This window comes from Vigna unguiculata, chromosome 3 (assembly GCF_004118075.2).
Source record: "Vigna unguiculata cultivar IT97K-499-35 chromosome 3, ASM411807v1, whole genome shotgun sequence".
In the NCBI taxonomy this organism is placed as follows: Eukaryota; Viridiplantae; Streptophyta; class Magnoliopsida; order Fabales; family Fabaceae; genus Vigna; species Vigna unguiculata.
In genome coordinates, this window is record NC_040281.1 from 60,886,834 (window position 1) to 60,910,214 (window position 23,381).

The 23,381-nt window shown below is 34.8% G+C and overlaps 2 protein-coding genes across 3 annotated transcripts; both read left to right on the plus strand.

Annotated features, from left to right (window-relative positions):
* The first annotated feature begins 5,193 nt into the window (after positions 1–5,193).
* On the plus strand, positions 5,194–9,494 carry LOC114177847. Its single transcript, XM_028063424.1, is given in 6 exon segments — positions 5,194–5,419; positions 5,736–6,396; positions 6,399–6,664; positions 6,796–6,996; positions 7,431–7,626; positions 9,056–9,494. Coding segments are annotated over 5 exon segments (1,461 nt in total). The 5' UTR covers positions 5,194–5,419; positions 5,736–5,783; the 3' UTR covers positions 9,241–9,494.
* Positions 9,495–12,513: 3,019 nt separating this feature from the next.
* LOC114177926 (1-phosphatidylinositol-3-phosphate 5-kinase FAB1A) lies at positions 12,514–23,266 on the plus strand. 2 transcript variants are annotated; one of them, XM_028063531.1, is made up of 14 exons: positions 12,514–12,611; positions 12,796–13,096; positions 13,477–14,187; positions 14,769–15,509; positions 16,536–16,689; positions 16,887–17,231; positions 17,843–18,293; positions 18,375–18,703; positions 18,800–19,131; positions 19,924–20,050; positions 20,132–20,302; positions 20,496–22,004; positions 22,119–22,385; positions 22,520–23,266. In XM_028063531.1, the coding sequence occupies exons 3-14, from the start codon at positions 13,574–13,576 to the stop codon at positions 22,823–22,825; spliced, it is 5,346 nt and encodes a 1,781-aa protein (XP_027919332.1). In that variant the 5' UTR covers positions 12,514–12,611; positions 12,796–13,096; positions 13,477–13,573; the 3' UTR covers positions 22,826–23,266. The 2 variants fall into 2 exon arrangements, with proteins under 2 accessions (XP_027919332.1, XP_027919331.1); XM_028063530.1 differs by lacking the exon at positions 12,514–12,611 and having other exon boundaries at positions 12,703–13,096.
* The last annotated feature ends 115 nt before the right edge of the window (positions 23,267–23,381 follow it).

Consider the following 23,381-nt stretch of genomic DNA (forward strand, 5'->3'; position numbering starts at 1 on the left):
ATGTAGGAAGTTACGACCCCATTTTTTTCAATATTTATACAAATTAATATATTTTGTTATTAAATATTTTTACTTTCTGTTCCTGCAGAGAACAAATAAGATAAGTTAGGCACGAGTGTCACCTTATCATGTAGTCCGCTTTCTCCTCAGTTGGTCTCTTCCCATCCGATACATGTCGGCTTGGACCCAGGAGGGGTTACCTGCAGAAGGTTCTCCGAAGCTCAAGTAAGTCAAAGTTCTCAAAAGTCTAATCAGCAATTAATGAAAGCGTACCTTTAAATGATGGGGTCCACGTGTATTTATAGAGCATTAATGACGTTTGACCGTTTCATGGGCTGGGCCTTGACTTGGGCCCCAGCTTGGGCCCCAGCTTGGGCCACAAGTGGGCCTGGTCCTAACACAGGTCTTAGAGGCGTATTGGGGCATTGATGTTGGCTAACTTTCTAGACAAGTAGTCGGCCGAGACCGACCACTTGTCTAGATGGCTTGTGTTGGTGGCGTCCGGGCACTAAGTGGTATGTGGTTTTGGCATGTGTACTATTTACTTGATTGAGTTTGGTTAGGTACGGTACACTTTCATTTATTTGAATCAATTTGATAATCATAATTTTATTTAATGGTTAATTTGGATTTGATACAAAATATATTAATTTTTAATTTATTGTCATTATTTTTTTAAGTAGCTTGACTTCTTTGGATATATTAGTCTGACCTTAATTTCAAGATAAGAGATACCACTGAAAGTTATAAAAAATATGTTTAAAAATTATAAAAATTATACATTTAATTTGTCTGACTGATATTTTTATAATTTATACATATTATTAAATAAGATCCCAATTTTTATATTTATATAAATTAATATGTAATTTAAATTATTTTTTAAAATTTTAATATATTTTATATATTTGATGATCTCAGATTTTAGTATATATTTATACAAAATTTTGATACAAAATTCATCACTGTTATATATATATATATATATATATATATATATATATATATATATATATATATATATATATATATATATATAATAAAAGAAATTAAAGTGCGGCTAAATAAGTACAATTACTGTATGCCCCATCGGACCATCGGCCACGTCCAGTCCTCAGGTCCATCGAATAAGATTGGGATGGCTCGTATATAAAACATACCCATCGGTCGAAGGGCCTCGCGGATGAACTGCATAGGACCATCGGTCAATCGGGCGAACAAATAAACACGTATATCTTAAGGAATCATCGGTCGATCGGCCTCGCAAACGAACCACGTTAGGGGTCATCGGTCTATCGGTATCACAAACGAGTATCAACTTAAAAAGAACAATCGGCCGATCAGCCTACATATTAATTTCGCTTTACTCCATAACGGACCATCGGTCCTTCGGTCCCACACGAACAACGCCTTAATAAAGGACAATCATTTGACCCGCTACCGGGTCGATCGGTCGATCAATCTCCTAAGATTCGCGTAGCGCTTTATATATGACCATCGGTCCATCAGTTAAAACGAATAATTCACTTATTAAAATCAGGATATAACCAGCCCAGTCAAGCGGTCATCGGTCGCACGACCAAACAACACTAGCCAATCGGATTAATTAACGTTAAACAAGTCAGTAATCTTGATTAGAGGATCATTGGGCCGTGATTAAGGAACCCTAATCACAGGCCCACACCGAAAATTATAAATAGGGCCCAAAGGTAGGTTGGTGAGCATTTTAATTCGCATTTATTACGGCAGTTACATTGATACACCGAGCGGTCCTTTCACTGACTTAAGCATTGGAGCCCTTCAGACAGGTACCCCGATCGTCTGTTCAACCGATTCCCTTTAGACAGGTAACCCGATCGTCTGTTCAACCGATCGAGCGAGGAAGTGAATTTCTTGGAGAATAAGTTATTGCAGTTGCGAGAATAGGAGATTTCAAGAAGAGGAGTAAGATCGAAAAGATTTTTAGTAGACTCTTGGTCCCTACACCCGAAACAATAATTATCTACTTCAAATACATCAATCAATGTTATTTATACAACGTGTAATACCCTTTTCAAATCTATAAAACTTTTCTTTTATAAAAACTCAAACCAGCCCCTATAAGTAAAAGAAAACACAATCCATTTTTTTTCTTTCCTCTCGAAGAGGCGTTTTTTCCTTCTTTTCCTTTAACTTCAAATTGTTCCTTCATCTCTCTCACTCTAATTTCCATCATCTTCATAATAAGAAGGTAGAGTTTTGATCATCCTGAATATTCTTCGAGTTTAACCGAACAAAATATCTAATTGGATAAGTCAAAATTGTTGTTCTCTTAAAATGCTCAATTTATTTTTGGCTTTGCAAACTATTTTAATCGGGTTGCATGTATAATTTGTTAGTGCTGAAGTCAATAAAAATATAATAATTTATAATTTTATAATTTTGTTATCTTTTAATAATAACTCACACTATAATTATTTATTATATTTATGTTTAAAACATCTGTATGACATCAAACAAATTATTAAAACTCAATCCGTCTTTTCTCCCGTAATTTTTGTAAAAACGAGAATACAAAATATTTTCCACTTCTCTTACCTAAAATTATTATATAAACTTGAGCATGCAAATCATTAATCAACCCTTGTAATTGGATAGACTGCCTTCTATTTTCTCTTTGATGTTAAAAATTGAAACCTTTATTTAAACACTTGAGTGCGATATAAAATTGGACTTACATATATTAAATTCAAGCTCCTAATTTTTTCCCTCTCTAACAATCCAACTTTTTTTTTATTCACAATAACACTTATTATTTTATTCTCCAAAACTCAGTTAAGTAATTTAATTAAGTCAAAAAAACATTTATATTATATTTTTTCAGATAAAATTAAAATGTTCCATTTTTTTCTTATCATGATCATGATAATGTATATTGCAAATACCTATTTTTGTGTTTGTAAATATAATTATGTAAAATAATAGATGAGTGTAAAGCCTCTTTATTTTCTGCCCTTATTTTAAAGGTTCATCCTAAATCAATTTAGCCCAAAGGCGGGCCTATAGGGTGCCAAAGAACCTAAAGTAGCCAAAACACTCTCATTCAGCTCTCACTTTGCCAACCGCCCCTTACACTCTCCTTGAACTGTTTTTAGAAGCTCTGCTAGGGTTTGAGTGAGCTCCCCTATTTTTCCTCTCCGTTAAATGATTCCCTCCAAGTAAGTTGAGCTTTCTACGTTCCCTTCTTTCCTTCAAGCTTTAGTTCCAAGCTAGTCTCTGTCATAGCTCATTTTCATTCATCCCTCACTGTTTTGAGTTCCGTTGTTTGCTTGCTAGTCCGCTAAGGATCTCATTCGCTTGAGTTAGCATTTTTCAGGTAAGGGAAGCTAGGATTTATGTTTTTTAAAGTTATTTTGCCGATTTTTGGTTTGTTATATGACTGTGATGCTTGAATGAAGTTGTTGGTCGAATAAAAATATATGGTGTGCGAGTATGTTTGATTGACGTGGCACTACTCTTGTTTCTACACTGCACACTTTTAGTAAAATGGAGATTTCTACTACGTTTGATCGAGCTGATATTTTAACAGCTGATCCTTAACACATAATTTTTTACTTTGACCAATCGGATCTTAAATCGGAGCTTTGTAGTGAAAGCATTTTTTTATCGCAAGGTCACTGTAGTTTGGTTGTTGACAACACTGCACACTTTTTGTAAAATGAAAGTTACTACTTCGTTAACCGTTGGATCAAGCTGATATTTTAACCGCCGATCCTTAACACATAGTTTTTGACTTTGACCGGTCCGATCTTGAATCAAAGCTATGTAGTGAAAGCAGTTTTTATCGCAATATCACTGTAGTTTTGTTGTTGACAACATTGACCTTTGTTGCTTGTTTGGTGTACAACTTTCTTTATAGTTATTCAATTAAGTTGGTTCTTGATTCAATCATATTTAATTTGAATATAAATACAAAATTTTTGGAGCTTTACACAAGCTGCAAATTTATTTCTAAAATCCTAAAATCGTTTGCATGATGTGTTGTTAAGTTGAATTGCTATGTTAAAGCATGAAATTATAGAATATGCATGAGTAAATATGGTTTATGGGTGGTGAATGATGAGTTTGGCATGATTTTGGTATGGAATATACATGAATGGTTGGTTATATATGTGGTCATGAATTCGGTATGAGCAATAATGTTACATTGATGGTTGGAATCATGGTTTTGGTTGGGTTAGGACATAATTCCACGATAGTTTCGTGGTGGTGCCTCATTGGTTAGAACGTAATTCCATGAGTCTCTAGGTGAGACCTCATGGTGGTACCTCAGTTAGTCAGGACGTAATTTCATGACTCTTGTTAGTGAAAGTTCATGGTGCCTCAGTTCATTACCTTTTTTCATCAACAAGAAATTAGTTGTATTGATTAGACAATATATAAATATACACACATAATAGGAGAATAAAGGCCTCAACCTTCACCTTCATATAAAAAATTTCACTTATTTAATTTTATTTTCTAATTTGTTTACACCTATTCTTGTTAAATAATACTCCATATCATTAAGTTGAGTATATAGTTGGTTATCTGTTTTTATCAGCTAGAAGTGGGTTGATCAAATTAATCAGTTCAATTGATGAACTATAAATATTTTTATTTTTCACGTTTCAATCAATTTCTGAATTCCATGATTTTTTTTTCAATTTTTTGATATTTCTACAAATGGATGATAATATCAAATTTATTTTTATTGAGAAGATCTGATAGTATACTCGAGTTTATTAGGAGTAAATAAAGGTTACGGCGTATCCAAACTGAATCTTAGTCAAATTAATATTACATCATTATTAAATATGAGTTTTTACAAAAAAAATAATTAAAATATATTAATATTACAATTTTATATATTAATTTAATTATGAATGTATATTTAGGATTCCTCTTACTATTTTTCATTTTTTAATATATAATTATTTTTTTTAACTGTTTTTTTTAAATTTTTTTTATTTTAACCGTTATTTTAAAAATATTTTTTTAACAACTATTTTAAAATTTATTATATATATTTTAAAAATAAATATTATTAATCTTATAAAAATTAAAAAATCAGATATAGAGGCGCGACTTGTACGTGTGTTCGTAATAATATTAAATTACTAATCTCATTATTGATTTGAATTTCAAGTGTATATACCGAAGCCAAACCAAATTATATGGGTGGTTTCTTCACGCAAGTATACCTGTCTTTCCGTTTCCGTTTCAACGACGTCGTGTCATTTACAGTAATAAAACAAATGCGTAGTTTCCTTCGCAATTGAAGTGGCTATTATCTCGGTTTAAACTCTCTGTTGTTATCCTCTTCTCCTTTTTCCTCTTCAATTAGGTTTATCGGCAATTCCAAAGTCTCTTCAACTCGGTTACAATTCCAGCGCAAAAGGTTATTATTATTATTATTATTATTATGTAATTTTCCCACCTCATCCTTGATCCCTTTTGGTTATCTTTCTTATGCATTAAAACCCTAATTTGCATCCCTCGCGCTTATTTTTATTGATGAACTTTAATATGTTCTTTGAATTATTGGCTTTTGTGCGCGCAATACGATGCTCAATTGAAGTTTATCTTTAATTCTTGTTGTCGCTGTCCAATCTTATTTTTGCCCAATCCAATTTTATTTTTGTTTGTTTGCCTTAACTGATTCGCTATCAGTTCCTCATCAATAAAGTGTGTTACTTTGGGACTTTCTATTGCAGTTTTGCATTGCTATATTTAAGTAGATGCAGTGTTGCTTTGTTGTGTGAATGGCAGCCTCTGATGCTAGAGTTACTTATTCTTCACTCTCTAAGCTAGATAAGGAAAACCCTACCCATTTTGGCCACAGTGCGATGAATCATCACGGCGAATCCGTATGGATTGAGCCTAAGCCTGACACCACATGTGGCCAATTAGGCTCAACGTTCGCTGACAAAGAGATGTTATATCAGTTCCCCTCCGAGGATGATGATCTGTTTGATGGAGGTTATGAATCAGGTGACGATGCTCGTGGGTTTGTACCGTCTAAAACGCCTCCGGAGGTGAACTTAAAGAACGTGCTTTCTGGGATCTTTGCTATTTTAACTGGACGGAACAAGGGTCCAAGTCCGAGGGCTACTGCAAACCAGCAGCTCCCAAGTTCAAATGTATCATTTTTCGACTCTGGAAAGAATGGGGATGTCCTCCTTGATTCTTCGGTTTACACGCCAAGTGCGCCACCGCTCTGTCTGCCCAATGGGAGTGACTATAATTCATACAAAGAGGTTTTGGAAGCTGAACCCCCCGATTGGCTCCCTGATAGTTCCACTAATGTTTGTATGCAGTGTGATGCTCCATTTACTGCACTTACTCGTGGTAGACATCATTGCCGGTTTTGTGGGGGATTTTCTGTCGAATATGTACCAAGGGGCGGTGTTTATTGCCTGTTGGGTTCAGGGAAAGGAATCCTCAAAGGGTTTGTGATGCCTGCTATGATCGGCTTGATCCTTTGCAGGGTGTTCTTATCAACACCATAAGCAATGCTGTGCAGGTGGCCAAGCATGATGTCGTGGACTGGACTTGTGCTAGAGGATGGATTAATCTTCCTATTGGTTTATCTATGGAGCATGAGATATATAAAGCATCTAATACATTAAGAAACTACTGTCAGGTTAGTTTCATTCGTTGTAATTTAACTGAAGAAGGTTTCAGTGCAAATATATCCATTAAGCATCTTATTAAGATTTTTCAGAATATGAACCTTGCTGGTTTTATCTCATGTGAAGTGCTTTTTTTTTGCAGGTGGCCAAATCCAATCCTGAAAAGTCCATCCCTTTAACGGTTCTTAAAAGTGCCAAGGGCTTAGCTATTTTAACAGTCGCCAAAGCTGGTGCACTCGTCTCTTACAAACTGGGTACTGGTTTGGTTGTTTCTCGAAGATCAGATGGATCTTGGTCTGCACCATCAGCTATATTCTCCCTGGGTTTGGGATGGGGTGCTCAGGTATGGAGATTATATATGGGTTTGGTTTATTTGTAGATGTTTGAAACTATGGTTATGTTCCCTGATATGATTTGACAGAATCAATGGAGAAATAATATAACAAATAGAGGGGGAGCCGTTTTGAAATTTTGTTCGTGCTTAGAATTTCCCCCAAATATTGACATGATTATTCTGTCTGTGACTTATTTATATGAAATACTCTTGAATTGCTAGTATAGCCAACTTCAAATAGTGGGATAAGGTTTTGTTGTAGTTGTACTTTTGGATTTGTAGTGACCATTTTTGAGATATCAATTCATTCAATACTATCCTTATTATAGATATGTAAAAAATAGAGAATATAAAATTCCTCTCTGGTCATACATGACTAAGTTAACTTAGCCAGGAATTCATTTCTGACTGATAGATTATATCTGTTCATCCTATATTCTCAGATTGGTGGTGAACTTATGGATTTTATAGTTGTTCTTCGTGATATGAAAGCTGTGAAGACATTCTGCAGTCGCATGCATTTTTCTCTTGGTGCGGGTTGTAGTGCTGCAGCAGGGCCTGTCGGGAGAGTGCTTGAGGCAGATATTCGTGCTGGTGACAGAGGCACTGGCATGTGTTACACTTACAGCTGCAGTAAAGGTCATTTTTGTGTGTTTTTTTCCTTCATGTCACTGGATCGTTGTATGTTTAATGCCAAAGACTTCTTTTAATTTCATTTACATGCATGGATGTGTATATATATATATATATATATATATATATATATATATATATATATATATGTATATATATGTGTGTGTGTCTCATTAGTGATCATGTTAGTGTCCAAACTATTGCTTTCAAATTGAATAGTTTCAACATCTGATCTAATATTTTGTCAAGGTCATGTAATAAGCAATAATCTTCATAATGTTTTTAATATGCAAACCTAGATTTCTATTTGTAAGCATACTAAAAATTGTTGGTAGATAATTCCATGCAAGTCCCACTCTTTGTTTAGTGGAACCTACACGTATTTTTGCCAATAATATTGAATAGTGTTGCTAAAGGCAAGCCTTGTCGCTAGGTTGTTGCTACCTCGTGTTTTGATCCATAGTAGAGTTCCTGAGTTCAATTTTTGAAAATAGTTTCTCCAATTGTGAGGGTAAGGCTACATAAACGTTCCCTTGACCTACTTTATAAAGTGGATTGAAGGCACTTACTTGTTCGGGTCTTTGTCTTTATTGCCTAACATTATAGTGTCAATAATTTGTCAATTTTGTACGTGCTAAATCTTTGTATTGTTTGATAAGGACTTAGGTATTATGTGGTGTCTTAATCTCACATTGAATAGTGTATGGAATGCTTGGTGGGTGCACTTTAGTGGCTTTATTCTCCTTCACTTTTAAGGGGAGGGTATCTGAAGTGCTTTGGTTGCAAAGTGACTTGGAAAGAGCTACATATGGAGGGATGACCATAAAGACTGAGCAATGCATTAGAAAGTGTAGCTGCAGGAGCATAAGGTCTTTGGGTTGGCGTTGTGTTATGATAAGAACTTGTGTACTGTGGAAAGTCTAAGATGCAGATCAAGTGATATAAGATGTTCCGTGGAGTATTAAGTAGCTTGGTTTATCCCTTGGAATAATTTTGAGTGATATAAGACGTTGAGTGGAGTATTTGAGTAGCCTGGTTTCTCCCTTTGATTACTTAAGTGCTTTGGTTGCAAAGTGATCCCAAAAGAGCTACCTATGAAGGGATGACCAAAAAGCCCGAGCAAAGCATTAGAAAGTGCTGCTGCAGGAGCATAAGGTCTTTGGGACGGTGTTGTTTTATGATATGAACTTGAGTACTGTGGAGTCTAAGTTGTACATCAAGTGATATAAGATGTTCAGTGGTGTGTTGAGTAACTTGGTTTTCTTCCTTGATTACTTAAATTCTCTGTTGCTTTGTTTGGCACATAATTTATTGTTTGCCTGTGCCTACTACATTGTTTTTATCTTTGTTCTTATGTTATTTTCCATTATTAATGTCCGTTTTAGATGACGTTTGAGTATAATGGCTAACCAAATGGAATGTTTGGAAACCGTAGGTGCATTTGTGGGAGTGTCTTTGGAAGGAAATATGGTGGCAACAAGGATGGATGCCAATTTGCGGTTTTATGGTGATCCTTACCTCACCACATCTGACATTCTACTGGGGATGGTGGACAGACCAAAAGCTGCTCAACCCCTGTATGCCAGTCTTCAAGAACTGTATTCCTGTTTACGTTTCTAAGCAGGTCCACAATTACAGCTTCTTTCTGTCTCTGCTGCTGCCGGTGTCTTAAATACCTGCCTCTTGTATATACACTTCTTGTTCTTGCATGGATTTCTGAATTATGATTCCCATTGTTAATTCCAACTCCTCCATGTTCGGTCATATTTTCATTACGATTGATATTGATGCCCTATACACGAATTTATGATGTGAATATTATACTAATTGTACATAGACAATCCATGAAATCAGTTATTCGTTTGCTTTTCTCTTATTCTTGCTGATGGATTTTTCTGGAATTGGAAATATTTAAAATAGAGTAATATACTGCCTAAAGGCAAATAATGTGTCTGGAAGCTCGAGGAAACGGCCAATTTCTTTTGTTTACTGGTTGTTCAAATTCAAGCAACGAGTTGTGCATGAGAATTGGTGTTATATAAAATGTTCTGTTTTTACTCTTCTGGTTGAGTAGAGGTTTTTTTAACCTGCAGATGCATTCAAACATGGTTTAAGTGCTATGTGGTTAGTAATTAAGAATAAATCTTACACATCGTGATAATACACCGTGACATGTATTGCTTAAACTATATAGTAATTAAGATATTGCTTAGTACAGGAACACTTTGAGTTTTAACAGGAATTGATAAAGGTTTGTTTTCATTGGTTTATGTTTAAAAAAAATAATAATTCGAGAAAATCGTGTAAAAATACATTTTATTTGAATGTCGGGACACGGGGGATCTTGATATATTCTTTTATAATCATTGTTTGATTTTCTATTTTTAATCAGATGATTGAAGATTTTAGTCATTTATATTGGTTAAATTTATTCTCATAACTTAGGCCTTTATTTAAGACCCTTTATGTTACATTAGTTTCAGGGAATATTATTTTACGATACCCAATCTTAAGTTAAAAATCCTGACTATGAACATAGAAGATATATCAAATTTAAGGAATAATTATTGATTTTGTTTTTTAATTTTTTAGTTTAGTTTAATTTGGTTTCCATATTTTTTTTGGTTCAATTTAGTATCTTAACTTTTTAAAAAGGTTCAATTTTTTAAAGAGGTTCAATTTGGTCATTTTTGTTAAGTTAATATCATGGTTGTATAGCATACGTGTCAAGTTGTAAAATTTTTTAAATTTTTAAATTTTTAATTTTTTTTAAATTTATAATTTATCACATGTCAGGTTATTTTTTGTCACGTGATACAATAATAACCTAATACGTGACAGATTATAAATTTTTCACAGTTTAACACATGTCCTGAATATGTTATTAATCATAATTTAATAAAAATATCAAATTAAACCCTTTTAAATAATTAAGATACTAAATTAAATTAACCAATAATATAAAAACCAAATTGAACTAAATAAAAAATTACGAAATAAATCAGTAACGATACCAATTTAAAAAAACTAAAAACTTATAATAATTTCGCACATTAAGATGTCACGTCTCTGATCGTAAAACTCTATTTGTAGTCAAATTCTTTTTTTTTTTCCTAAAAATTGATCAAAGTTGTAATTTATTCGGGTTAACAAAGTTTTAATTTGATAAAAGTATTCTACCATTCATATCAATTCGTTGAATGTGAGAAATAATTAAAAACTTTGTAAAATTATTAAACGTTACTCTTTAATCATTCTTAAAAATATCTTTTAGAAACTAAATTATTTTAGTAATTCTAAATTATGATTTTTATTTTTTTGTGAAACGTTTGGTAACAATTATTTTACTTTTTTTCGAGATTCGAAACTTTATTTTATCTCCTCGTAACACTAAATTAATCCCCAAGAAAGTACGTTGATGCAGACCTTTCTAGAATTTTTTTAGTCATGATCGAATTGTAACTAATTCTATTATCTAGACACCAAGGCAATAAATTTGTGAATCAATACGTGATTAAATTTTCTTTTCCTTCGTTGCTTTAGAAAATTCCTAAATAATGCAAAAATTGCTTGAAAGTTATCATTCTATTGATTACTATCTTTCATGTGAATATTGAATAAAGTTGAAAATATGGCATATATCATAAACTCAACTACCAAGTTTGTTCCTATCGTTGCCAAATCCAACTCTCCTTTCAGAAATCTATTAACTTTTTGAAACTGCGTGATTTATCATGTGACTAAGACTTTGCCACACAAAATAAATTTCTTTTTCTGTGAAGACGTATTTATCAAAATACAATGATTTAAAATCATTGACTTCTTTCCTTCGAAGCTATGAAAAGAATTAACATATGAATTAAAATTCTATTTACTGCTTCCTTTTATTTCCTCTTTCAATTTCACAGTTTCATCTCAATTTATTATGTTAAATTAAAAATAAAAAATAATTCATTTTTTAGGTACATGATCGATTGGTTGTCCATAAATTTATTGTGGCTCTACTTTTGAAAACTATAGCAATGGATAGTTTTAGTAACACGTCATTTTAGCAAAAGTTGGTGAAATTTCTCGTGACTTTGAGAGGAAAAAAACATAAATAATCGTGATCAGAAGAAAAATAGAAAAGAAAAGAAAAGAAAAGAGTTTAGTTATAGAAGAGACGAAAAGTATTTTTGAACGTAAAATTTTTATATTATTATTTTAATCAATAAAATTACTGCTAGTCTAATTTTATAAAACTAATAAATTTATATATACAATATTCTATTGAAGTGATAATATAAAATAACTTAGACTTAACAATGTTTTAGATTCTAATAAATTTGTATGATTTATTGAATATTTAATAAATTTAAGTTTTAAACTAATTTTTGAATTTTAATGTTAATTTTTTCTGTCAAATGATATGTTATTATTGGTGGTTAATTAGCTAACCAATTATTATCTTGTTATTATGTTATGTTGTTTAGTTGTTCATATTTAATTTTATTATTTTAAATTTGTGTAAATTATAATTTTGTAATCCGCACCATCACTGGATTAATAAAGAATGTCAACGATAGAAGTTTGATCGAAAATTTAAATTTACTTACTACTACTATAAATTTATTAGAAACTCCACTAAAAAATATCAATTTTCTTAATTAAGCCAACAATTTATATTATTCTGGGTCATTGATTGATGTTTAAAAATTTAATAATATAAAAAAAAGAAAACGACAGAACGTATAATAATTACAGAAACCACGTGTAATTATAGAAGCTCGTAGTTGTCCAGATGTACAAAGCGCGTGGCGGTTGGTTGGTATTTCTTCTAACAACTTTAAACAAAATAAGAATAAAATAATGTATGAAAAATAGGAACAATAATTAACCTGAAAAATAAACATCAGAAAATAAATGATGAAAAATAACATATGGTAGAAAATGTCGGATATGCACGTGAAAGGGTGGCGCTATGTGAATGAGGATTTTTCTATGTGCTTTTGGTTTGTCATCACTTTCTTTTCCCTTCATTCAAAATACGTATTTTTTTATTTTACGATAATTATAATAACAAAAACAATTTATTACAGTATTATTTTATTTGCTCAATCACTGTTTGTAATTATTACTCTGCTGGGTGTTTCTGGAGGGCTTGTGAGATCTGATTTCGGTTGTTTGAGGTTTCAGGGCCGCAAAAAGTTACTGTCTTTACATGCATGCTCAGAGTTTAACGGTTGATTGCTTGGTGGGTCGGTGACAGAGTGGAGAAATTTTTGTGAACCAGCTTAGGGTGATACTGATTCTGCGCTTGGTTGCTTGAGTGGTTGGTGTTTTTGCATCTGGGTGGTTGTTTTGGATTGAATTTTCTTGCTGTGTATGCGCGGAAGTGAGGCATTGAGCTGAGCTGTTTAAGATCCTATGAACTGAGATGATGGGTTTTTGCTTGCCATGGCGGTGGCCAATGGTGGTCTCTGCCTTTGTTCTGGAAGTTAGTCTGAACCATTTCATTTGTTAACTATGTATTATCTGTTAGCTGTTATTGGCTTTCCAATGTTTTCTGTGATAGGATTGCAGTAATCATATCACTTTGTATACTTACTATTTCATTGTTCTTTGATCAACATTAAATTTAAACCCCTTGCCAGTGTATTTTTCATTACTTATGGTTTATGCAGCTGTTGATTTTTCAGCCGTTGAGAATCAGTGAATTTCTTTCGTAATTTCTTTAGTAGTATATAATTACTATTGTTGTTCATCAACTAGTTATATCTTTAAAGGAAACAAATGGTGATTACTAGTTCAAAGAAGTGGTGTTGTTTCATTTTTCTTTGCTTTTTAATTTTTGAAGAATATTTATTTGTTTATCAGGATATGCTTCTTTCCGGCATCATAGATCAGATGGCATGTTAACAAGGCTGGTCAATGAGGGACTCATAATGAGAGGGCTTGGGTTGAATCACAGTCCATGGGCACCCCCGACAAGAAAAGATCTGATATTGTTGATGTAGTTAGGTCTTGGATCCCTCGAAGGACTGAGCCACCAAATGTGTCCAGGGACTTCTGGATGCCCGACCAGAGTTGTAGGGTATGCTATGAGTGTGATTCGCAGTTCACGATATTCCACCGCAGGCATCACTGTCGAATCTGTGGGCGAGTTTTCTGTGCAAAATGCACTGCCAATTTTGTTCCAGTGCCTTCAGATGAGCCAAATACTGTCCGTGAAGAGTGGGAGAAGATAAGAGTCTGTAACTATTGCTTTAAACAATGGGAAGGGTTAGCAACAGTTGATAATAATGGCAGTGCAGACCCTTCGTCCACCCCTTGTCTTAGCCCTTCACCATCTACAACAAGTTTGGTCAGCACTAAATCCAGTTGCACCTGTCATAGTAGCAGCAGCACTGCTGGTTCAGTTCCTTATACAACTGGGCCTTATCAGCGTGTGCCTTATAGTCCCCGTCAATCTTCGCAAATGAATCAGATAGCCGATGAACAAGATAATTCAAATTCTAGTGGGAGTTCAAATCCCTCCGAGGCTGTAGGGAATTTGACTTCTAACCAATTTGGCTATTGCTTCAACAGGTACTCCTTCTTTTGTGGTTCTTCTTTTAGGACTGCTGAATGCAATTGTCTTTCCTTGCCCCTTAAATATTAGAAGTCATTTAAGTCATCACATTTCGGATGTCTACATCAAATATAAAATAAGGATGAAAAGGAGCTAGAGTTTTTGGTTATTGATAATCTGGTTGTACACAGATGAATGTGTCTTGCAAGCAAAGATGTGTTTTTCTATGGCTTTGCTAAAATTTGGATTTTGTATGTCTGTGCGGCTAAGTTTTGATATGATGACTGATCATGTTCTGATCTAGAGATGAGCCTAATGGTGCCGTTGATATTGCCTGTGAGATTTTGGTACTGAAAAGGAGGGTGTGTATAGAAGAAAGGATCTCATTTCACATTAGTTCTTAAAGTCATTTGTAGACTCTAGAAAGACATATTTGCCTAGTGCATGTGCAGCTTAGTAGAATCTGATTCATTGACTTTAGAAAGATATATTTGACTATTGCATGTGCACCATCAAACCTATATGATGAATACTGCTGTTGTCATCAGACTTTTGTTTTTCTGTTCTTACTATTAGTTTGTTTATTCTTCTGAGTCAGGAGTGATGATGAGGATGATGATTACGGTGTTTATCATTCGGATACAGAATCAAAACATTATTCTCATGCCCATGACTTTGAAGATCCAGTTAACATTAATGGGGTTGAACATGTCTACGGGCCTCATCAAATGCATCCTGATGAAGCTAGCATTCATGAAAAAAGCTTGAGTAGCCTAACGCCACCACATAATCTTGATCTAGAAGGTATAGATGGAATTGAAGCACCTGGTAAAGAAGCTCATGAGCAGGATCATGCTGATGGATGTGAACCCTCTCCTTATCATGAAGAGAGCAATAATGCAGATACTGTGGATTTTGAGAGTAATGGACTACTATGGCTACCTCCTGAGCCAGAAGATGAAGAGGATGATAGGGAAGCCGTTCTTTTTGATGATGATGAGGATGAAGGTACTACTGGAGGTGGGGAATGGGGATACCTACGATCCTCCGCTAGTTTTGGCTCTGGAGAACTTCGTAGCAGAGATAAAACAAGTGAGGATCATAGGAAGGCCATGAAGACTGTAGTGGAAGGGCATTTTAGAGCTCTGGTCGCTCAGCTCTTACAAGTGGAAAACCTAACTAGTGATGAAGACGGAAAAGAGAGTTGGTTGGATATAATTACTGCTTTGTCTTGGGAAGCTGCTACAATTCTGAAGCCCGATATGAGCAGAGGTGGAGGTATGGATCCTGGTGGATATGTAAAGGTTAAATGCATAGCTTGTGGACATCGAAATGAAAGGTAATTTTCATAAACCAACTATCACAAGCTTAATCTCTTAGGTGAAGACAGAAATGGTTATATATATGTATATTATCATATTTTTAACAGAAATAATTATGGAGAATAAAATATTAGTTGATAAATGTACTGAACTGCATACATGTTTTATTATTTTCTTTTCTTTCAGTATTATGGTAGATTTTTATCTGCTTTTAACTTAATGCTGTTGACAACTATGCTTCTAATTCGTTTCAGTATTTTCCCTGTACCAGAAAGAAAAGAAACAGGGAAAGTATGTAATAATAGTATGTGCTCCCATTGAAACAAAAAAAATAAAAGAAAGAAAACGAGCAAACAATATGTGCAGTCCTTGCCCTTTTCTTTACCCATTATACATAGATAATTCATAGCTCACGAAGCTATGCTCCTGAAATTCATTTTACGTAGATGGGTGTTCCATTATGTTGAAGGACGGTTGATGTTTTCTCCTCATGTTAATCCTTTTCTCTCTTAATAACCCCATTAATAAAACTATGGAACGAAGTTCGAATAATTGCTAGTACTATACACTTGTGTATATTTGTTGTCTGCTTAAGTGTGTAAATTCATTGTGCCTCTATGGGGCCACTGGAGTTGGGGCAATCATAGGATAGTAGAGTGTTAAGATTTGTTATATTTCTGTATCGTGATTTCCTTTTATTTCTACGACTAGGTTTCTTGACAAATTTGTTGCCTGAAATAGGGCCTTATTCTATGCAATTAGTTTTGAGCCTAAGTCTATATGATGTAAATACCACTGTGGTGTAAAATAATCAATAATAATATTTAGAACTTTTTCATTTTTTGAGTTAGAGTGTATGCTAGTGTGAACCTGTTCTCTTAATAATACATCAATGTTATGTGAGCAAGCTGGTGAATGGAAAATCGTGTTATTCACTGCATATGATTAATGTTTTGGGCGAAGTCTTTATAATTTATAAGTCTGTTCATTATTTCTTCTATTTGTCTCTATACACTCTTGATGTTCTAGTTTTCTATTTCCAGCATGGTGGTTAAAGGAGTTGTATGCAAAAAGAATGTGGCTCATCGAAGAATGACATCAAAAATTGATAAACCACGTTTTCTAATACTTGGAGGTGCTTTGGAGTATCAGCGTGTTTCTAACCAGTTATCAAGTGTTGATACTTTGTTACAACAGGTTCTCTCCACCCAACCAGCTCTTAAAACTTCATAATTATCTGCCAAATATGCTTGCAGTTGCTGGCCTTAAATCTGAGCAATCTTCCCTTCAATCTGATTTCTATTATCTGACCATTCCTATTAGAAGATTTGGTTGTCATTGTTTTATTTCCAATTATAATGTTGCTGAATTTCATGATTTTTACTCATTCCCAGGAGATGGACCATTTGAAGATGGCAGTTGCAAGGATTGACGCTCATCACCCCAATGTGCTTTTGGTTGAGAAATCAGTATCTCGTTATGCCCAAGAGTACCTTCTAGCTAAAGACATATCACTTGTTCTGAATATCAAAAAACCACTTTTAGAGCGCATTGCCCGTTGCACTGGTGCACAGATTGTCCCTTCAATTGATCATCTGACCTCTCAAAAGCTGGGATATTGCGAAACATTCCATGTGGACAAATTTTTTGAGGAGCATGGTACTGCTGGGCAAGGTGGGAAAAAATCAACAAAGACTTTGATGTTCTTTGAGGGTTGCCCGAAACCTTTAGGTTGCACTGTAAGTTCAATGACTTTACATATTATGGGACATAAAATTCAGTGTTAGTGCATACACAATCTTACTGTCTTTGATACATCCTTAACCGACACTTTCATTTGATAATAGGCTAAAAAAAGACAGTTGACAAATACAGAGACGGAAAAGTTTGTATAATTTATGCAGCAATTTGGGTCTGCATTATGCTTTTTCAACTTGCTGATCAACTAGCATGTTGGATAACTGTCGAACAATTAAGCTAATGATGGAAAAGGGAACCAAAGTCATTAAATTAGCATCAAAACAAATTGCAACTTTTGAAATTTATTACATAACATTATGTATGGTGAATTAAATCATGTCCGTGAAAACTTCTCAAAATTTGAGTTTGTTTTAGATATTCTTGATTGGATTCATTGTGAAAGAATTGATGGAGAAACTTGAAATAATTGATTTTGAAAGAAGGTTAAAAAATGTGTGTGGGAATGATATTTTGAAAGTAAGGTTAAATTTATCGTAATTAGTTTGGAATAGTAAGTTGTAAAGGAAAGTTGAGTTGTTTAATGCTTACTATTCTTCTCCTTCCATGTTTTTATTTACTTATTTTGTGTATTTTTTCTTTTACTTTGAAGATCTTGCTGAAGGGTGCTAATGGGGACGAGTTGAAGAAGGTGAAACATGTGATCCAATATGGAGTCTTTGCAGCCTATCACCTGGCACTAGAGACATCTTTTCTGGCCGATGAAGGTGCTTCACCACTAGAGTTTCCTTTGAAATCTCCCATAACTGTTGCATTACCGGATAAACCATCTAGTATTGTGAGATCCATTTCCACTATCCCTGGATTTTCTGTTCTCTCTGCCAGAGAGTCTCAAGAAGCAAGACCTTTTGAAATACCAAAATCTGATGACATGCACAAGACTGAAAGAATCCCATCTAGCTGCAGTGAGTCCACTGAAAGATCTTTGGTCAGTGACTCAATCCATATGCATGAATTCTCAGAGGAGGCCATCCAATCAGCTCAGGATATGCCACCTTCCCTCCGCGAAAGTTTCCTTTTGAACACTGCTTCTAAGGAGGATGGTAAGAAATGTCCTAAGGAATTTTTTCAATACAGACCAGATGAGAGAAGAAACATTATGTTAAACAATTATCTTATTTCAGATTCTTTTGGAACCTTTGACTCTTCACAACAAGATGGCAATAGCTACCTCAGAGCTGCAGCATTGTATGCTAATCAAGGCCCTAGCCCTGGGCCATCATATGTAAAACATGATAATAGTAATAACAATAATGATCATGAGGACATGATACACTCAAACGAAGATTTTCTTCCCTCAACTTCTGACCATCAAAGTATTTTAGTCTTTTTATCAACACGTTGTGTGTGGAAAAGCACTGTTTGTGAAAGGTCCCATCTTGTCAGAATTAAATACTATGGAAGTTCTGATAAGCCTTTGGGACGGTTCTTGAGAGATCAACTACTTGATCAGGTATTTTTTTTTCTTCTTCCAAATCATTTCTTTCATTAAATAGATTTTAACAATGGCTACTCTGTGAACTCAAAACTGATAACATTCCCTTATTAGAGTTACACCTGCTGCTCATGTGAGTTGCCATCAGAAGCTCATGTTCATTGCTATACTCATCGGCAAGGCAGCCTGACAATTTCTGTTAAGAAACTATCAGATTCTGCTTTACCAGGAGAACGAGAAGGTAAAATTTGGATGTGGCACAGGTGCCTGAAATGTCCTCGTGTAAATGGTTTTCCTCCTGCTACACGGAGGGTCGTTATGTCTGATGCTGCCTGGGGCTTATCCTTTGGAAAATTTTTGGAGCTGAGTTTTTCAAATCATGCAGCAGCAAGCAGGGTTGCAAGTTGTGGTCATTCGCTTCACAGAGATTGTTTAAGATTCTATGGGTACATTTTTCAACTCCTAAATTGAATCTATTATAAATTGGGGTGTGGTGGAATATTTGCTTGGAAGAATATAAGGGAATCAAAGAGTGTGCTTGTTTCAAGGTTTGCATTTATTCCTTGGAATGTGAACTTGGGAATGTAATATTTCCATGTTTATTGCAATGTTTAAAAAATTATTCCCAGGTATTCTATCAGCCCTGGAAAGTAACAATACTTTCTTTTACTCCATTTTCATTCCCATGATGAAAGGTGGGCATTACTATGAAAATACCGTAAGTTGTTTTCCAAATCCAATCATAAAACTTCCATTTCTACACTATTTTTTTATTGTAAGGTTTTTGTTTTAAATAATATTTTTCTGGGATTATTAAAATTTATCCTATCAGATTTTGAATGTACTCAAGAAATAGCATTAATACACTATTATACCTTGAAATAACTGCGCAAAAAGAAATTAGGCAAATTTAATTAGTTAGATAGAGAGGATTACTGAAGTGATGTATAGATAAACATTGTTTAAGTTGAGAAAAGCGAGGCAAGGGCTTGCCGCTCTAGAAAAGAAAAGATGCAAAAATAATGAAATTATAAACAGGGAAGATTGGTTGTCTTGCTCTTCAATGTTTTAGGTGGGTATTTATGGAGCAAGTACCGTTGAATCATGCATAATTTTAGATTGGAAATAGAATCATCCTTTTTTCTTTTATTTTTCTCAAGTCTAGTATCGATAAGGCTTTAACGGTATCACTTGAGATTGTGAAGCACTTGAATTGAATAGTGCTTTTCTTTGTGCAGTTTTGGGAAGATGGTTGCCTGCTTTCGTTACGCTTCAATTCACCTTCATTCTGTTTATCTTCCCCCACCTAAACTTGAATTTGTCAACTATGATAGGCAGGACTGGCTACAAAAAGAAGCTTATGAGGTTGGTAGCTAATATTAGTTGAAATATAGAATTCTCTTCTGAATGCTTCTGTATTTATGAGATTGTGATCTTCTTCACCAGCTGCATGACAAGGCTGAATTACTGTTTAATGAAGTGTACACCGTTCTGCATCAACATTCAGAGAAGGTTTCAGGTCTCGTGTTGCAGGAGGGTGGACATAGGGTGTCAGATTTTAGGAATCTGATTGTGAGACTTAAAGAAATGCTGCAGTATGAGAAAGAAGCATTTGAGGTAAGTGGTTTGAGACTGAGATTCGTTGCCCCTTTTTAAACTATTCCCCATTCCGGCCCCCTCCAAAAGAAAAGTTTAGGATTGATATTTTTTCCTGCATTTTTGATCTTTTGGTTGAATTCCTCCACTTATATTCTATTTTGTTGTTTTTCCTTGCTTGAATAATTCCTGTTTATAATGTTGAATTACCCAGAACTCGCTACGAAAATGGCTGCATAGAGAAGGCAAAGCTGAACAGCCTGCGATTGATATTCTAGAGCTCAATAAGCTGCGAAGGCATATCCTTATCCATTCTTATATTTGGGACCAGCGCTTGATATATGCATCCAATTTAAGTAAAATTATTCTTCAAGAAAATTCCAAGATTTTAAATCATAGAGAGAAGTTGCATGGTCCTAGGGAAAAACTTGTTGAAGCAGATATTGCCACTAGGCCAGCAAGAGGCCACAGCAGTTGCGATTCCTTTCTTTCGGAAACAAAAGCTGATGGAAACCTGAATTTAGAAAATTCTAGCCACCTTAGTCACCCTGGTGAGGTGATTAAAAGTGAGGACAAGGTTAAAGATACAAATCATGATAAGGTTGACCTTTCTCTCTCTGGTGGTGCAAATATCAATGATAGATCTGATTCTGTAGAATTTGGGGGGTCTGTAAGGAGGGCTTTGTCTGAGGGGGAATCTTCTGTTGTGGCCAACTTATCTGATACCCTTGATGCAGCATGGACAGGTGAAAGTCACCCTACAATTTCATCAGTCAAAGAAAATGGTTGTCTATCTCCTGATATGGCTGTTCATTCACCTGTTGCAAATTCAGTTACATCAAAATCAAATTCTGATAACTATAATGCTGATATAGACGGGATTGAGGCAGGATGCACTAATTACTCTAAATTACTTTCCAAAGGGCTTGATACTAAATGGAAAGCATTGCCTTTTGCAGACTTCTTCGGTTCATTCGACAAAACTTCTTCCTTCAATATACAGAAGCTTGTTGAGTATAACCCGGTCCATATTTTATCATTTCGAGAGCTGGAGCGCCAGACTGGTGCTAGACTGCTTCTTCCAGCCGGAACTAATGATACCATAGTGCCCGTTTATGATGATGAGCCCACTAGTGTCATAGCGTATGTGCTTGTGTCAGTGGATTATCATATGCAAATGTCAGAATTTGATAGACCAAAAGACAGTGGAGATAGTTCAATTTCATTGCCACTCTTTGATTCAAGTATACTTTCTCTCAACTCTTTTGATGAGACAATTACTAATACATACAGAAGTCTTGGCTCTTTTGATGAGAGCACGTTATCCACTGGGTCTCGGAGTTTACCAGCCGGGGATCCACTCTCATACACAAAGGATTTTCATGCAAGGGTTTCTTTTACTGATGATGGCTACCTTGGGAAAGTGAAATATACTGTAACTTGCTACTATGCTAAGAGATTTGAGGCTTTAAGAAGAACTTGTTGCCCTTCTGAGTTAGATTTTGTGCGGTCCCTTAGCCGTTGTAAAAAGTGGGGAGCTCAGGGAGGTAAGAGCAATGTTTTCTTTGCAAAAACCCTGGATGATAGGTTCATTATCAAGCAGGTTACAAAAACAGAGCTGGAGTCTTTTACCAAGTTTGCACCAGCTTATTTTAAGTATTTATCTGAGTCAATCAGTACAGGAAGCCCTACTTGTCTTGCGAAGATCTTGGGAATTTATCAGGTACTTTTTGTTACACAAGAGTTGGGTTGAATCTTTCTTGTAAACAGCCATTGTTTTAACTCATTTACATGTTTGTATGCTCTAATTGGGTGTTATTGTGTTCTTTCTGTGAAGGTAACATCTAAGCACCTCAAAGGAGGGAAGGAAACAAAAATGGATGTTTTGGTGATGGAAAATCTTCTTTACAGACGAAACATAAGACGGCTTTATGACCTGAAAGGTTCTTCCCGATCACGGTACAATCCAGATACAAGTGGGAGCAATAAAGTGCTGTTGGATCAGAATCTCATTGAAGCTATGCCAACCTCTCCAATATTTGTTGGTAACAAGGCAAAACGGTTGCTGGAGAGGGCCGTGTGGAATGATACTGCCTTCCTTGCAGTAAGTGTGATGCCTTCTTTGCAACTTGCTTTTCCTTCTTTTTGCCTGCAATACGATAAATAATATTTTAATGTTAATAAATGCAAGTGTAAGCATCCATTAATGGAGTCTAAGCGAGTGTTTGGTATTTGCAGTCAATATATGTTATGGACTACTCATTGCTGGTTGGGGTGGATGAGGAAAAACATGAACTGGTATTAGGTATCATTGATTTTATGAGGCAGTATACATGGGATAAACACCTGGAAACATGGGTGAAGACCTCAGGAATCCTTGGTGGACCCAAGAATACATCTCCAACTGTTATATCACCGCAGCAGTACAAGAAAAGGTTTAGGAAAGCAATGAGTTTATATTTTCTTATGGTGCCAGATCAATGGTCTCCTTCAGAGTTACACCCCAGTGGATCCCAATCTGACATTTATGATGAAAATGCGTAAGGGGGGGTACCCATTTGATTCACGTGTTCAAAATTTTACCTTGTAAATGTTACGATTCCAGCATCCGTTGACACATGTTCATTCTCTCTCCTTAATGTCCGTAATATTTGCCTGCCCAATAATGCAGCTGTTCATCTGTGTTCCTTAAAACATCGGAGGTGCGCCTCCAGTTACCCGTATGCTGGACATATCCATCAAGGGTAACTAACTGTACAGCGACTTGCCCCCCCTTCTTTTTTATTTTTTTTATATCATGTATTTTAATCTCTTGTTTTTGTTACCTGTAGTCTTCAAATTTTGATTTTTAAGTCACCCTATTATAAAGGGTGCTTGAATTGCACATTGCTTTGATTTTGTCTCACTTTTATATGACCCGAATTGTGTGGTGTGTATGTGTACATACACATTATATATATATATTAGGAAAATTGGTTTTTCTTATGGCCTTACACATGTCAAGTAAAGATATTACTTGAATGTTTATCACACTAACAACTCATCTGACGGACATTTTAATAAAATTATTATCAATGTGAAAAGCCTTCATTTTATAAAA

What these genes read in the sequence shown, in the direction of transcription:
- LOC114177926 (XM_028063531.1), top strand. Translation starts at nt 13,574, where the DNA reads ATGGGCACCCCCGACAAGAAAAGATCTGATATTGTTGATGTAGTTAGG. An exon ending in TTTGGCTATTGCTTCAACAG is followed by an intron (nt 14,188 to 14,768) that starts GTACTCCTTCTT and finishes CTTCTGAGTCAG; the next exon opens with GAGTGATGATGAGGATGATG. An exon ending in ATGAGAAAGAAGCATTTGAG is followed by an intron (nt 20,303 to 20,495) that starts GTAAGTGGTTTG and finishes TGAATTACCCAG; the next exon opens with AACTCGCTACGAAAATGGCT.